Here is an 18,115-nt window from a genome sequence, read left to right on the forward strand (position 1 = left end):
GGCATAGAGGGAACTTACCTCAACATAATAAAGGCCATATATGACAAACCCACAGCTAGCATCATTCTCAGTGGTGAAAATCTGAAACCATTTCCACTAAGATCAAAAACAAACAAGGTTGCCCACTCTCACCACTATTATTCAACATAGTTTTGGAAGTTTTAGCCACAGCAATCAGAGAAGAAAAAGAAATAAAAGGAATCCAAATTGGAAAAGAAGAAGTAAAGCTGTCACTGTTTGCACATGACATGATACTATACATAGAGAATCCTAAAGATACTACCAGAAAACTACTAGAGCTAATCAATGAATTTGGTAAAGTAGCAGGTTACAAAATTAATGCACAGAAATCTCTTGCATTCCTATACACTAATGATGAAAAATCTGAAACAGAAATTAAGGAAACACTCCCATTTACCACTGCAACAAAAAGAATAAAATACCTAGGAATAAACCTACCTAAGGAGACAAAAGACCTGTATGCAGAAAACTATAAGACACCGATGAAAGAAATTAAAGACGATACAAACAGATGGAGAGACATACCATGTTCTTGGATTGGAAGAATCAACATTGTGAAAATGACTATACTACCCAAAGCAATCTACAGATTCAGTGCAATCCCTATCAAACTACCAATGGCATTTTTCACAGAACTAGAACAAAGAATTTCACAATTTGTATGGAAACACAGAAGACCCCAAATAGCCAAAGCAATCTTGAGAAAGAAAAACGGAGCTGGAGGAATCAGGCTCCCTGACTTCAGACTATACTGCAAAGCTACAGTAAACAAGACAGTATGGCACTGACACAAAAACAGAAATATAGATCAATGGAACAGGATGGAAAGCCCAGAGATAAACCCATGCACATATGGTCACCTTATCTATGATAAAGGAGGCAAGAATGCACAATGGAGAAAAGACAGCCTCTTCAATAAGTGGTGCTGGGAAAACTGGACAGCTGTATGTAAAAGAATGAAATTAGAACATTCCCTAACACCATACACAAAAATAAACTTAAAATGGATTAAAGACCTAAATGTAAGGCCAGACACTATAAAACTTAGAGGAAAACATAGGCAGAACACTCTATGACATAAATCACAGCATGATCCTTTTTGACCCACCTCCTAGAGAAATGGAAATAAAAACAAAAATAAACACATGGGACCTAATGATACTTAAAAGCTTTTGCACAGCAAAGGAAACCATAAACAAGACAAAAAGACAACCCTCAGAATGGGAGAAAATATTTGCAAAGGAAGCAACTGACAAAGGATTAATCTCCAAAATATACAAGCAGCTCATGCAGCTCAATGTCAAAAAAACAAACAACCCAATCCAAAAATGGGCAGAAGATCTAAATAGACATTTCTCCAAAGAAGATATACAGATTGCCAACAAACATATGAAAGGATGCTCAACATCACTAATCATTAGAGAAATGCAAATCAAAACTACAATGAGGTATCACCTCACACCAGTCAGAATGGCCATCATCAAAAAGTCTGCCAATAATAAATGCTGGAGAGGGTGTGGAGAAAAGGGAACCCTCTTGCACTGTTGGTGGGAATGTAAATTGATACAGCCACTATGGAGAACAGTATGGAGGTTCCTTAAAAAACTAAAAATAGAACTACCATACGACCCAGCAATCTCACTACTGGGCATATACGACCCAGCAATCCCACTACTGGGCATATACTGAGAAAACCATAACTCATAAAGAGTCATGTACCAGTGTTCATTGCAGCACTATTTACAATAGCCAGGACATGGAAGCAACCGAAGTGTCCATCGACAGATGAATGGATAAAGAAGATGTGGCACATATATATAATGGAATATTACTCAGCCATAAAAAGAAATGAAACTGAGTTATTTGTAGTGAGATGGATGGACCTAGAGTCTGTCATAGTGAAGTCAGAAAGAGAAAAACAAATACCATATGCTAACACATATATATGGAATCTAAAAAAGGAAAAAAAAATGGTTCTGAAGAACCTAGGGGCAGGACAGGAATAAAGACACAGACATAGAGAATGGACTTGAGGACATGGGGAGGGGGAAGGGTTAGCTGGGACAAAGTGAGAGAGTGGCATGGACATATATACACTACCAAATGTAAAATAGATAGCTAGTGGGAAGCAGCCACATAGCATAGGGAGATCAGCTCGGTGCTTTGTGACCACCTAGATGGGTGGGATAGGGAGGGTGGGAGGGAGACGCGAGAGGGAGGGGATATGGGGATATATGTATACGTATAGCTGATTCACTTTGTGATACAGCAGAAACTAACACACCATTGTAAAGCAATTATACTTCAATAGAGATGTTAAAAAAAAAGAGAGAGAGAGAGAGAGAGAAAGAGGACAAATAAGAAGGTCAAGAATATTTCCTTTCTGGGTTATTTTATTAAACTTTGTTTACAAATTTTAAAAATGTTTGATCTAAGAAGTCTGGGTTAAAACTGTCCAGCGCTTTTCACGTAGCAGATTCATGGCACAAATGCAACTAAATAGTTGAAGCAATCATGTAATAAGCAACTTTGAAGAAATGTGTTCTATTTGGGCACTTTTATACACTGTTGGTGGCCATATAAATTGCTACAATCATTTTGGAAAGCAATTTGGCAATATGTAGTGAGACCTTTAAAAATATCCTTACCCTTTGACTCAAGAGTTCTATTTCTGGGAATCTATTCACAGGAAATCATCTGAAACGTGCACAGAGATCTTCTTCCCAGCATTATTTACCATGGTGAAAAATGAGAAACAATCTAATATGCCCACCAACAGGGAAATGATTAAAAAATTGTGGTAATCCATAAGATACAGTTATTTTAGAATATTTACCAAGAATGCCTTTTTACTTTTCCTGATGGTGATTTTATTTTTAATTTTAAAGTAATATATACTCATTGTAAAGAAAATTTTAAAAACATAAATGAAAAACTAAAATCCTCTTATTGTCGTATACTCTATCCCCAACTCCTAAAGTTAACTATTGTTAAGTTTTTATGTGTAATTTCTAGAAATTTTCTAGTCATATACAAACTTACCTAACAAACATTTATATATGGGTAATCCTTTGGTTTGCTTTTAACACAAGTGGGGCCATATTCAGTTTGTTGCTCTTCAACTTTTTTCTTACACTTACTTTGGGTATCGTCCCACATCAGTACATACAGATCTCTCTCATTCATTTAAAATAGATGTTTCAACATATATCAGGTCCTAAGTTGACAGATATTTAGGTTGATTACACTTTTCTGCTTACAAACAATGCTATAACTGAGATATTTGGACACATAACTTTATATAGTAGTGTGAATATATTTGTTTCTAAGAGTAGAATTTCAACATTTTAGGCATCCAAAGTTATTGCCAAATCACCCACCAAAAAAACATTGTACTGATACCCTCTTCTCTACCTCTCCAAACCATTCAAAATACTGGATACTACCAACTTTTAAATCTCTGCCAGTCTGGAAGATAAACATTTTAATTTGCATAACTAGAATTATGAATAGGGTTAAGCCATTTTTCTACTGCATGGTTCATCTTTTTCTTGTAGACTTATAAGCGACCTTGGTACAGTCACAAAATTAGCCCTTTGTCACATGTGTTGTAAACAATTTTTTTCAGTTGGTTTTTATTTTTAAACAATGTTACTAGTATTTTTTACTATCTAGCAAATTTCTCTATTCCTCCCATTAGGGTTCCTGAATTTTATATATGCTTCAAAGGTCCTTCCATCTCAAATATTTTTAAAAAGTACATGATTTCTCCTATTCTTTTTACAATTTCATTTTTACTGAGAGCTTTCAACAACTGTAAGTTAAAATATAGATTTATAATTATTTACACAGTTGGAGCCCAATTAGGTAAAAAAAAAAAAAAACAACCGAAAAATACGGCAAGGAAATAAAACATTGACAGTGATTATTGTTGAATGTTAGGATTATATATGATTTTCTTTTCTGTAACTTCCAAATTTTCTACAACGAACAGGCCTTACTTTTACAATCGTAAGAAAATAACATTTCTTAAAATCAAATTTTAAATTTTTCTTAAGTTTTTGATGGTACTGGCTTCAATTCTCAATCAAGTATTGTTTGAGTACCTCACCTAGAGTCTAACACTAATACTAAATCTAATACTAAGGCAGAGATTTGTATTTTCTTTTAGCTCCATTGACATGGATGACACAACAGGAGAAAATCTTAGACTGCCAAACAGGGGTTAGCTGAAAGCAAGATTACGGCTCCATTTGGGAAGTTACTTTGAATAGTAATCACAATAATAGTTACACCTATTAGGTACTTAGTATGTGCCAAGTATTCTTCACTACATCTTTAAGAGATGGGTACTATTATTATGCCTATTTTACAGATTGGGAAACTAAGGCACAGATAGGTTAAATAACTTGCTCAAACTATGAAAGCAATTAAAAGTGGTAGATTGAATATAAAAAGTCTGGTTCCAGAATGCCTGTTCTTAATTTCTAAACTAAAATGCTACTTTAAAGCTATTTAAAATGCTATTAAATGCTATTCAGGTGGTGTCTCTGAGTCTCCAAGCTGAGATTTCCCAAATATAATGCCAGTGCACTACCACACATAACAGTGCTCTGAAAAGCTGGGTAATAACAATTACTTGTCACATAAACTATGGCTTACATTAAATTATTTTAAGAGTAAAAGCTAAAAGTAGTGGCAGATGCCTATGATTTCCCTGGCCCATCATTTGTTCTCTGCCTCTCTGCCAAAATCTGCTAAAATCTTTAAAAATGTGCACATTTTTCTCCCACAATGCTGGGGGATGTGTTTACTACATCATCTTCAACATGGTACCTGCATAAGTTATTCCCATTTGGGCTATATATTTCTGGCAAGCCAATTTTTAGTGCTTTGTGTGAAGCTGAAAGTCAAATAGAAGGTAAACAAATAGGAAACTTCTCATTCTCACAGTTTAGATGGGAATGAACCCTTCTGATTCTGAGCTGTACCATGCATTAGTGATAATAATTTCATGCTTCCTATTCTGGCTTTGCTTTTGTCAATTTTACTGCTTCAAAGGGCCCTTCAGGTACCTAAGAGATAGAAATATTTTCAACTTACTTTTGTGCTTTTTAAAAATAAAGGAGTAAAAAGTACATACTTGACCATAAAAATGTAGGCACAAACGTAAAGGAAAGGCATACAAAAAATTTTCTATAAATCTACCTTGTCCTTTGTTAGTACCTGTAAACTTTTTTGAGTATAAATGGTCAAATTGGACTACTAGCATCTCTGAGAAAAAGCTTTTAAGTTGGCAGTAATTTTTAGGAAATAATAGTTTAACTACAGATGAACGGCCATAGATTGCCAGCAATAAGAGCCACAAGTCTGAAACCCAGGAACTCTCTACAATCAACTTTTGATGTTATGACTGCTTTCTAAGGATTTACTGTACAAAATTGACCTTAATTTTCTAATTTTCTAATCTGTAAAAATGGGGATTAAAATAATTGCTCACTAGTGCTATAAAAAATCACGATATTCCTATTAGAAACTACTAGGACACTTAGAAATTGACAGACCAAACAATTACCTTACAAAAAAAAGAACTGCTTAGGTTAATTTATGAACATAGTATGTTTGGAAAAACACAAATGTGAGTTATGATTAATATCTCTTAATAGTATATGTTGATAAATTTCAAATGGAGGGATGTGATCCACAGGGACAAAATAGAGTAACCCCAAAGAGTAGAGACCTAGGAGAAGGTTAGCTAAAGGTTACACAAAAAGGGCTGAACTGGCCCTTTATTACATAGACTTTTTAATCTCTCACTCTTGCCCTGCCTGTAAGAGCCACTTACTTGCCAGAGATGAAAACACTGAATCTTAGATGACTGGTTGGTCACTTTTGGGAACTTATTTTTAGAGGAAGGTAAAATGGGAAACTAAGAGACCCAAGGAAGATCAAAAATGGGTACAATAAATACTTCTAGAGATTTGGAATAACAAAATAAAACTTGTACTTACAACTTGAGATTCACGAGCTTTAGGAAACATTTTGGCAACATTGAGCCCATCAATGACAATATCAAAAGGAGGATGGTATTTTACAAAGTTCTGAAATCTCTTAAGTTCCTAAAAAAGAAAAGCCAGATAAAATATTAATAAGAACCTAGTAAGGTCTTTATCATAAACACACTGCTATGACTTTCATTATTGTTCTGGTAAGTCAAAATATTCATCCCTTAAAAATACACACACACACACACACACACACACACACACACACAGAGATGCTTTCAAAATGAAATCTGAAAAGACCAGCCTAATAGATGCAACTGCATGTAATTATCTGATACATCTTATAATCTCGCTTTACACTTCACAAAGTACTTCACGTGGTATTTCATTTGATCTGTAACCAGTTATCTAGTGTGCTACACTGACACACATGGTAGTCAGATGAGAATAAAATGTCAAAATCTCTATGCCCTGTTCTATAAGCCAAGGAGATGCGAATCTCTGATATGCCAGTCTATCAGTGCAGCCATGTTGAAAAAACAAGACTCTGTAACTTGTACTCCTCTCTTGTCATCAAGAGGATTTGGTTACTTATGGTTATTTTGAAGAGTTGAAAATTCATTCATTCATTCAACAAACATTTGTTGAAAGCCTCATTCTATTGAAAATGGGCACTGTTGTTCATGGTGTCCATAAATTGTTAATGTGGCTACATTGAGAACACAGGTTTTGCTTCCATCACTGTAATTTTATTGCAGTGGTGACAATGAAACATGTAATATTTTTTGCTAGGCTCATAAGTAAAAATTGGATATAACAAGGCTTTTCAACATTAGAAAAGATGAAGGAATAAATAGCAATGTACTTGCTATATTTAACTTCTGGGAAAAAAAAATTTGTTGAGCACCTACTGTATGCCCAGCAGTTACCAAAGAGACAAAACCCCAACTAATGGAGCTTGCATTTTAATGGGAGGAGACACAAAATAAACAAGTTAATATATTAAATGTCAAATGTGATGAGTGCTATGGATGGAAGAAAAGGAGGAGAGGGAGTTCCACTCCTGGTAATGACGGAGTAGCCCGTAATGGATTACCAGATAATATAATATTTTCTATATAAAAAGTAACTATTTGAAGGTACTAGAGAATGACCAAAAGCAAGCAGAAATTGGAGGGCACACAACATTTGAAAGAAGGTTTGATGGTTTTAAAACATGTCTGAAAATTCTTTGACACTCCTCCCCCCTCAAAAGGTAGATTCTAACTCCCTTCACTTGAATAGAGGCTTTTCTTTGTGACTGCCTCAATGAATGAGTGTGACAGAAGTGACACTATGTGGCTTCCAAGACTGGGTATTAAAAGGCAATACAGCTTCCATCTGGCTCTCCCTCTTAGGATGCCTGCTCTTTGAACCCAACCATCATTAAAAACCCAGGCAGAGGTCATGGGTCATGTACAGGTGTTCTACTTGACAGTCGAACTGAGTCCCAGCCAAAAGCCAACATCAACCATCAGATCTATGAGAGTGAGGGAGATTTCAAGATGAACTTAGCCTTCATTTGATTACAACAGTAGAAGGACCAAGCAAAAATCACACAACTCAGTTTAGTCAAACCCTAGAGATGATATAATCATAATAATAGGTGACTGTTTCTGTTTAATGCCACTACATTTGGGGTGGTTTGTTATCTATTTATGGATAACCAGATAATAAGTGAACTGCAGCAGGAGAAATTTGCCTGTATGTGGCTTTTTGCCAGAGGTCACTCTCTAGTCAGCATGGTTGGCAGGGGCAGCTGGAAATCAAGCAGAAAGCCACAGACTGACTGGTTTGAGAAATCAGAAGACTTTGAGGCTGCCAGAGAGGCTGGGAAGTTACAGAAAGAATGCTAGAAAAGAGGGAACTGCAAAAATCTGTGTATAAATCTGCCCAAATCCTTGGCTAACTCTTGATCTGTACATGCGTGGAGGAGACTCCAAGGAGCCCAGCAAAAAAAACAACAGATGAAAGACTTAAAAGACCCGAACAAAGATTTCAATTATTATCCACTGCAAGAGTGGCAGAGTCTGGAGTCTAAGTCTAACCAAGTTTAACAGTCTGGTAAAGCAGAAAATCAATAACCTCCAGAGGAAGATAATGGAATCCAGAGCCTTTGCAACATGCCCCTCACAATGTCCAACATACAACTTAAAAAATAATAAACATGAGAGGAAATAGGAAAATGTGACCCACAGTCAAGAGAAAAGAAAGTCAACAGAAATCAATCCAGGTCCAGATGCTGGAGTTAGCAGGCAAGAAGTTTAAAGTAGCTACTATAAATAGATTTAAGAATTTAAAGGAAAATATAGTTATAATGAATGGAAAGAAAGGAAAAAACCAAAAATGGAAACTATAAAAATGAACATTCTAGAGCCAAAAAGCACACATGTGGAATAAAATATTCACAGGGTGGACATTACAGCAGATTAGGGATGGGAAAAGTAAGAGTCAGTGAACACAAATGACGGAGCGACAGAAATTATGCAACTGAAGGAAAAAAGATCGAAAGAAAAAGATAAATAAAGCCTTAGTAACCTGTAGAACAATACCAAACAGACCAACATATGTGTCATTGGAGTCTAAAAGTCTAAAAAGTCTAAATGTGTCATGGAGAGGAAAGGAGAAAATAGAAAAGGGAATCTGAATAATGGCCAAAATTTGATGAAAAATATAACTTATCTAAGAAGCAGAGCAAACTCAAAGCAGGATAAATACAAAGAAAATACAAAGCAGGATAAATCAAAGATAAATCAAACATGCAGGTGTGATATATATGACAACAATAGCACAAAAACCAGGAAGTGTTTGGTAAATGGAATTCTACTGCTACAAGGTTCCTACATTTTATGTGAAATGGTATAACCTAAACTCTAAGTGGACTAGGTTGAAGATTCATATTATAATCCCAACTCATATATTTAAAAATAATACAGAAAAGGCACAGATAAAAAGCCAACAGAAGAATTCAATGAAATATTTTTAAAAATTTGATTAACCCATGGGCTTCCCTGGTGGCGCAGTGGTTGGGAGTCTGCCTGCCAATGCAGGGGACACGGGTTCGAGCCCTGGTCTGGGAAGATCCCACATGCCATGGAGCAACTGGGCCCGTGAGCCACAACTACTGAGCCTGTGCGTCTGGAGCCTGTGCTCCGCAGCAAGAGAAGCCGCGACAGTGAGAGGCCCGCGCACCGCGATGAAGAGTGGCCCCTGCTCGCCGCAACTAGAGAAAGCCCTCGAACAGAAACGAAGACCCAATACAGCCAAAAATAATAAATTAATTAATTTTAAAAAAATTTTATTAACCCAAAAGAACATGAAAGTACGAACAGAGGAACCAAACAACATTTTTTTGGATAAATATAAAACAATAGCAAAATAAAATATTTAAATTCGACCCTATCAAAAATGCTGTTTATAAGAGACATACTTTGTTTTTTCTTCCAATTTTATTGTGATATAATTGACATACAGCCCTGTATAAGTTTAAGGTGTACAGCATAATGATTTGACTTACATACATTATGAAATGATTACCACAATAACTTTAATGAACATTCATCACCTTAATATACACAAAATGTTATAAAAAAGAAAAAAAAATTTTCTCTTGTGACAAGAACTCTTAGGGTTTACTCTCTTAACAACTCTTAAATTTGACACACAGCAGGGTTAATTATATTTATCAGGTTATACATCATATCTCTAGTACTTATTTATCTAAATAACTGGAAGTTTGTGCCTTTGGACTAACGTCATCCAATTTGCCTTTCCTCCACCTCCTGCCTCTGATAACCACAAATTTGATCTCTTTTTCTGTGAATTTGTTTGCTTGTTTGTTTTTGAAGTACAGCTGACCTACAACTGTATGTTAGTTCCTCATGCACAACATAGCGATTTGATATTTCTATATGTTTCAAAATTATCACCACGATAAGTCTAGTTACTATCTGCCACCATAGAAAGATGTTACAATATTATTGACTACATTCCCCACACTGTACTTTTAATACCCGTGACTCATTTATTTTGTAACTGGGAAGTCTGTACCTCTTAATCTCCCTCAACCTATTCCTCTCAGCCCCCGCACTCATCCCCTCTAGAAACCACCTGTTTGTTCTCTGTATCTATGACTCTGTTTCTATTTTGTTATGTTTGTTCATTTGTTTTGTTTGTTAGATTCCATATAAAAGTGAAATCATAGAGTACTTGTCTCTCTGTCTGACTTATGTCACTTAGCATAATACCCTTTAGGTACATCCATGTTGTTGCAAATGAAAAAATTTCATTCTTTTTTATGACTAATATTCTGTTGTGATATATACATATATATACACATGCATGCCACATCTTCTTTATCTATTCATCTGTTGATGGGCACTTAGGTTGCTTCCATGTCTTGGCAATTGTAAATAATGCTGCAGTGAACACTGGTGTGCATATATCATTTCAAATTAATGTTTTCATTTTCTTTGGATAAATACCCAGGAGTGGAAATGCTGCATCATATGGTAGTTCTAGTTTTAGTTTTTGAGGAACTTCCACACTGTTTTCTATAGTGGCTGCACCAATTCACATTCCCACAAACAGTGTAGAAGGGTTCACTTTTCTCCACATACTCACTAGCTCTTGTTATTTGTTATCTTTTCGATAATAACCATTCCAGCAGGTGCGAGGTGATATCTCATTGTGGTTTTTGTTTTCAATTCCCTGGTGATAGTGACATTGAGCATCTTTTCATGTGCCTGTTGGACATCTGTATGTCTTCTTTGGCAAAACGTCTATTCAGGTCCTCTGCCCACTTTTTAATTGGGTTGTTTGTTTTTTTAATGTTAAGGTGTATGAGTTCTTTGTATATTTTGGATATTAACCCCTTATCTGATATATCGTTTGCAAATATCTTCTCCCATTCAGTAGGCAGCATTTTCATTAAGTCATCAGTTTCCTTTGCTGTGCAAAAGCTTTTTAGTTAGATGTAGTCCCATTTGTTTAAAATATTTGAATTCAACCCTATCAAAAATGCTGTTTATAAGAGATGTACTTTAAATATAAAGATATGGATAAGCTGAAAGTGAAAAGTAGGAAGAAAATACATATCATGCATCAGTATGCTTAAGAAAGTCGGAGTGGCAACATTAATTTTAGACAAAATAGATTTTAAGAAAACGAGTATTACAAAAAATAAAAAGGTACTCTTTGCAATGACAACAAAATCAATATATGGGGAAATCATATTCATAAATAAGAACAGAGCTTCGAAATACACGAAGCAAAACTTGACAGAAGTGAAAGGAGGAACATAAATGTCTATAATCATAGATGGCAATTTCAACACTTTTCTCTCCGTAATTGATAGAACAAGTAGATAAAAATCAGCAAGGATAGAGAAGACCTAAACTACTATTAACCACTTTGACTTGATTGATATCTAAAGGACAATATATCCAACAATGGCAGAATATTTCTTCCTTTTAAGTACACATGGAACACCAAGACAAACCACAGCTCTAGGCCATAAAATGAGTCTCAATACATTTATAAATATTAAAATCTGAAAAACTATATTTGCTGATTACTCTAACATACACACACACACACAAAAGTGAACCCTTGTACACTGTTGGTGGGAATGTAAATTGGTGCAATGACTACAGAAAGCCAAGAGCAGTAAGATATCTAGAAAAGTTCCAAGTATTTCTGAATAATACTTCTAAATAACCTATGGGTTAAAAGAAAATTACATAGGAAATTAGAAAATACTTTGAATTAAGTGACAGTAAAATATTAAATATCAAAATTCATGCCTGCATTAGAGCAATACTTAGCTTTAAATGATTACATGAAAAGAAGAAAGGTCTAAAATCACTGATCCAAGTTTTCACTTTAAGCTAGAAAAAGAAGAGCAAATCAATTTCAAGAAAGTAATAATAATAATAAAGAGTCGAATCAGAGAAACAGAAAAGTAAGAAAACTAACAAGGGAAAATGTTGGAGAAAAAAATGAACCCCCATCTCTATCTCACATCACACTCAAAAATTATTTTGTTATAGATCATAAGTCTAAACCCAAAAGCCAAAACTATGAAATCTAAACCTAAGAGCCAAACCTAGAAGAAAAGAGAATTCTGCATAACATCAGGATAGACACAAATTTCTTGGGCAACACAGTCCTCACCAATATTCACACAGTGTGCCTCCTGATACGATGCCTCTGACAAGGATACAACAGCATTTTTGTGATATTCTTGCCAAAAATGCATAGTCTGAATCTAATCATAAGGAAATATCAGGTGAACCCAAACGGAGAGACATTCTACAAAACACTAGGTCTATAGTTTTCAAAAAAAAATCAAGGTCCAAGAAAGACAAAGAAAACTGGGATTTTTGTTGCAGCTGAAAAGAGACCAAAGAAACATGACAACTAAACCCAATGTGTAATCCTGGATTGGATCTGGGGGAAGGAGAAACTTACAAAGGACATTATTGTGACAAGTGACAATTGTGACTGAGTATCAACTGCGGATTAGATAATATCATTGTATCAAAATTACAAAGAGGAAGAACCCCCTTTAGGCCAATAAGCACATGATCAGACACTCAACATGATTAGTCATTAGGGAAATGCAAATTTAAAACCACTGAGAAATCATTATCCACCCACCAGAATGATTAAAATTTAAAAGACTGACCATAATAAGCATGTGGAGCAATTGGAACTTTTAAATATTGCTAATGGGATGCAAAATGCAACCACACTATGGAAAACAATTGGGCAGTTTCTTATAAGGTTAAGCATACATTTATCCTATATCTCAACAATTCCACCTTTAGGTATTGAAAGAAGAGAAATGAAAACATGCATCCACACAGAGACTTGTATGTGAATGTTAATAATGGCTTTATTTGTAATTGTCCCAAACTGGAAACAATTCAAGTGTCCATCAACTGGTGAATGAATGGAAAAAAATGTGGTATATCCAGACAATGTTATACTATTCACCAATAAAAAGAAACTACTGATACACACAAACACTTGAATGGATTTCAAAAGTATTATGCTAAATTAAAAAAACGGCAGACATAAAAGGCTAATACATACTGTATGATTTCATTTATATGAAATTTAAGGCAAAACTATACAAACGGAAAGCAGATTAATGGTTCCAGGAAGGAGGGAGAGGGAACTGACTGCAGTGAATACAAGGGAACTTTTGGGGGATGATACACTTGGTCCCATATCTTGATTATAGAGGTTATGACACAACTGCATGTATTTGTCAAAACTCACTGAACTGTACACTGGCAAATTTTATTATATGTAAATTATACCTTAATAAAGCTGATTAAAAAACAAAAGGAAGAAAATCCTAGTAGTAATAAATATTTCACCTTTAAGATAACCATTGGTCCATATATGTGCTTTCATATGTCACTTGACTTCTTTAGTTCTTCTATCCCTGCCAACTGCAGTTGTGCGGAACCATCCTCTTTCCCTTCTACTCAGCAGAACACTTTGTTTTAAGATTTCTCTGCTCAAATATATTTCCTATACAATGTTTAGAAAGTTCCAATTCATATCAAAACTAACTAAATATTAGTTGGAATGGGAATACTATTTTTTATAAATGGAAATAAAACTATCAAGGAAATTAAAACAGTTCACATACAACATGACCATTTCTTGTTTCAGTCTGAACGAACCAAGGAAAACGAGTGCATTAAATTTCTAAAATTCAGGTTTCACTAATAATTAACGTTAAAAAGATTTCCCATTATACTTCCAACTTATCATCTTGGTGCTGCTCTTGGTACCCATTATATTCACTTCAGGAGTAATGACAAACTAAGGTAGTTCAGTATTACTGGGAAAATGGACATCTGTAAAAATGAAGAGTTAAACTAAATAGATAACTTATAAAATCCCCTTCCAGTTCTGATATTCTATGTTAACCACTCTTGGAAATCCCTTAAAACCACAGAATGGAAGAGGGTATACTGGAGAAGTTTTGTTTCAAAGGTGAGTCTCAGGAACCTCTGTGCAATCACAGGATGTGTAAAATATAATCTCATCCAAAGATTATCCTCCCAATCCAGGTCTTCTAATAGACAAACAGAAAAATCCAAGAGGTTGGGTTGTTGTTTTTTTTTTCCCCATTACTAAAGCTCTGCTTAGTAAATATGTTACTAGTCAGGGAGTAATACTTTTACTACTTTGTAATACTTCCGGTGGGTCCCCAAGATGCTCATTTTCCGAACTAAACAAATTTATGTCATTGCACACAAAAGCCCTTGAATAGACCACGCTGAGAAGGCGTGAAAAAGAAAGAGTTGACCTACTGAGACAGCACACTAACTATGGCATAGGGCAATACAAATATGCAGGCTTAGCTGTTCTAATGGATGGTAAATTTAAGCAAAGAACAATTATTTCTTTCTAGGGCTACTGCCAGAGTTATACTTGATTGCAGACTGGCTTATGATCTGGGGTATGAAAATCCACCAACCTTTTGATCACTTGTTTCTTGGCTATTAATAAAAGAAGTTCTAATTTAAAAAAAATAATTTTATGGAGACATAATTCATATACCACACACTTCACTAGTTTGAAATGTACAATTCACAGATTGTGCTACATCACCATCATCTAATTTTAGAATAGTCTGTCCCTCCTAGTAAAACTCCAGGAATTCCCTGGAGGTCCAGTGGTTAGTACTCTCTGCGCTTTCACTGCCGAGGGCCCAGGTTTAACCCCTGGTTGGGGAGCTAAGATCCTGCAAGCCATGCAGCATTGACAGAAAAAAAAGAAACAACTCTATTCTCATTAGCAGTCAATCCTCATTCCCCCACCTACCACACAGCAACCACTAATCAATCTACTTTGTTTCTATAGATTTACCTATTCCGGACATTTCAGATAAACTGAATTGTACAAATATGTGGTATTCTATGACTGACTTCTTTCATTCAGCATATTTTCTTTCTTTTTAAAAAAATATTTATTTATGTATTTATTTGGTTGCACTGGGTCTTAGTTGCAGCACGCAGGCTCCTTAGTTGTGGCATGAGAACTCTTATTTGTGGCATGCATGTGGGATCTAGTTCCCTGACCAGGGATCGAACCCGGGTCCCCTGCATTGGGAGCATGGAGTCTTATCCACTGTGCCACCAGGGAAGTTCCCTCAGCATAATATTTTCAAGGTTTAACCATGTTTAGCATGTATCAGTACTTCATTCTTTTTTATTGCCAAGTAATATTTCACTGTATGGATATACCATATTTTATTTACTTATTCATTAATGGATGAACATTTGGGTTAATTCCACCTTGGGGCTATTATGAAAAATGCTGCTATGAACATTTGTGTACAAGTTCTGCATGGATGTGTGTTTTCATTTCTCTTGGGTATATATATCTAGGAATGAAACTGTCAAGTTACCAAATGTGATAATTCTGTTTAACTCATTGAGGAACTGCCAGACTGTTTTCCAAAGTAGCTGCACCATTTTACATTCCCAACTGCAATGTATGAAGGTTCCAATTTCTCCACATCCTCAACCAAAACTTGTTATTTTATGTCTTTTTTATTATAGTCATGCTTGTGGGTGTGAAGAGGTATCTCCCTGCAGTTCTGATGTACATTTTCCTAATGACTAATGATGTTGAGCATCTTTTCATGTGCTCACTGGTCTAAAGGGAGTTCTTCATTTTCGTAACATACAGGTTTTATAAATTCAACATATATCTCCTTCAATAACTGTCACAACTTCAATCGTCTTAATTCATTTTATACTTTTAAGTTTAAATCTGAGAAGTTTAACTGCATAGGAATTATAAAAACTGTACAAAAGAAGTTGTAAACTCAGATGACTACAGGGACCAGGTAGGTGATATAAACAGGTAAAATAGGCCAAGTCTAAGAAAACATAAGAGCAGGCAAAACGATAATTAGCAAATACTCAGATCTCATTGTCCAAGATTCGACAGAAGGAGGTGACGGCTATGACCAAACTGGAGAATGCAGGTCCCTTATAAAGGAAACAGCCCAGTGCTCGGTCCAGATAATTGTTGCCACACACAAATAAAGACCCAGGGTTAGCAAAAATAAAGACCCAGGGTTAGCAGATTTGATTTTTGAAAGAAAATTTAAAAATCTGGCATTTTGAAACATGTGAAATAACTTTTTAAAAGCGTAAAACACAAAGATGCTCAAACAAAAAAAACTAATATGGGCTAGATCTCACCCTTAGGCCACAAATTCATAATACTTTCACTTGGTCAGTGAGTCAACAGATTTTCATTAAGTACCAAATGTATGTGCAAAATAATGTTCTTATTCCTAGGAACAGAAAAGTGAAAACATTTCCTGCCCTCAAGGAATTTATATTAGCCAAGGAAACAAGCAATACCAAGGTAACAAATACTTAATTTCATGTAGAGAAAAGTGCCTTGAAGAAAAATTAAGCCAGGCAGGGTATTAGCATCACCTTCCCTAGTCCCTCTGTATTTTAGATTTGGTGAAGGCCTTTCTAATGAGGTGACTTTTGAACAAAGACCTGAATAAAGTGAGGGAGTAAACCATGCTCCCTCTGGAGGAAGTGCCCTCTAGGCAGAGGAAAGAAAGAACCATGAAGGCCCTTAAGAAACACCAAAGAGGGCTTCCCTGGTGGCGCAGTGGTTAAGAATCTGCCTGCCAATGCAGGGGACACAGGTTCAAGCCCTGAGCCGGGAAGATCCCACATGCCGCAGAGCAATTAAGCCTGTTGCGCCACAACTACTGAGCCTGCGCTCTAGAACCCACGAGCCACAACTACTGAGGCCCGTGCTCCTACAGCCTGTGCTCCGCAACAAGAGAAGCCACCGCAATGAGAAGCCCGCGCACCGCAACGAAGAGTAGCCCCCGCTCACCGCAACTAGAAAAAGCCCGCGTGCAGCAACGAAGACCCAACACAGCCAAAAACAAATAAATAAATTTATTTTTTAAAAAAAAAGAAACACCAAAGAGCTTGGCATGTTTGAGGATTAACAACTAGGCAATTTAGAAAATTCAAAGAATAAGTATAAAGTCTTTATGTAATTACAGTTTGAGCTTAAATTTTAAAAAAAAACCTCTTGCTTATTGCTACAACATGGAAAAGAGTAAATAAATGTAAAACAATTCTAAAACAGCTAATCAAAAGTTTAAATTCTTTATCTTATTGGCCGGCAGTCCCCAGCCTTTCTGGCACCAGGGACTGGTTTCATGGAGGACAACTTTCCCACGGATGGGGTGTGGGGTGGGGAGGGATGGTTCAGGCGGTAATGGGAGCGATGGGGAGCAGCAGATGAAGCTTCGCTTGCTCCCCCGCCGCTCACCTCCTGCTGCGCGGCCTAGTTCCTAACAGGGGTCCGTGGCCCAGGGGTTGCAGACCCCTGTCTTATCCAACCTCTTATTAGAAACAATGAAGTAGAACTGATATTTGTTGACTTGTGGTTGTCACCTAATCACAAATGAGTAGCAGAAAGATCCAAAGATGAATAGCAAGAAAGAGAAATAAAAGAATGGCCCTTACACACTACACTTGATACATGAGATCTAGAATGGAGGTGACTCCAGCTTCTGCCATCAAAAAGCTGCCTTCATAACTATAAATAACTCTCACGACATACGTGGCAGTATTAACTTGACTCTTCTATTTATTATTTCTTCTACACTATGGATGAGAAAACAAACAGGTTAAGCAACTGATTTTTCTCAACAAATGATATGCAAAGAGACACTAACTTCATTTTTAGCTTTCCACTTAGAAGAGCTTAAATTTTTTCAAATTTTGGGGATGATGATCTATATGTTTATGACAGTTTACTTCTATTCTGAGACTTTGATACAAATTTCACAAAAAATTAAAAACAGATCTCTCTCATTTATTTTGTTTAATTTCCTACTCTAGAATAGCAACTAAGGAGAACCAGGAGGACTACAATAACATATACTCAAAACTGTATTTCATAAAAGAAGCAGTCATCTTAACATGTCAATTATATCCAATGTACTGAAACATCAGATAATATTT

The 18,115-nt window shown here is 35.8% G+C and overlaps 1 protein-coding gene and 1 long non-coding RNA gene across 4 annotated transcripts in view; one reads left to right on the plus strand and one right to left on the minus strand.

Moving 5' to 3' along the window:
- PRORP (protein only RNase P catalytic subunit) overlaps positions 1 to 18,115 on the minus strand; it is a 119,405-nt gene that overhangs the window by 64,851 nt on the left and 36,439 nt on the right. For all 3 annotated transcript variants that reach the window (XM_082384128.1, XM_082384129.1, XM_082384130.1), the window contains one exon: positions 6,033 to 6,140. In XM_082384128.1, coding sequence (XP_082240254.1) covers positions 6,033 to 6,140 — 108 coding nt within the window. The remainder of the gene's footprint in view (positions 1 to 6,032; positions 6,141 to 18,115) is intronic.
- On the plus strand, positions 6,147 to 17,031 carry LOC309625148. The gene is made up of 2 exons (XR_014242355.1): positions 6,147 to 9,124; positions 16,774 to 17,031. It is a non-coding gene; the product is annotated as an uncharacterized lncRNA (long non-coding RNA).

The sequence above is a fragment of the Balaenoptera borealis genome, assembly GCF_965194805.1.
Source record: "Balaenoptera borealis genome assembly, chromosome: 3".
Classification (NCBI taxonomy): domain Eukaryota; kingdom Metazoa; phylum Chordata; class Mammalia; order Artiodactyla; family Balaenopteridae; genus Balaenoptera; species Balaenoptera borealis.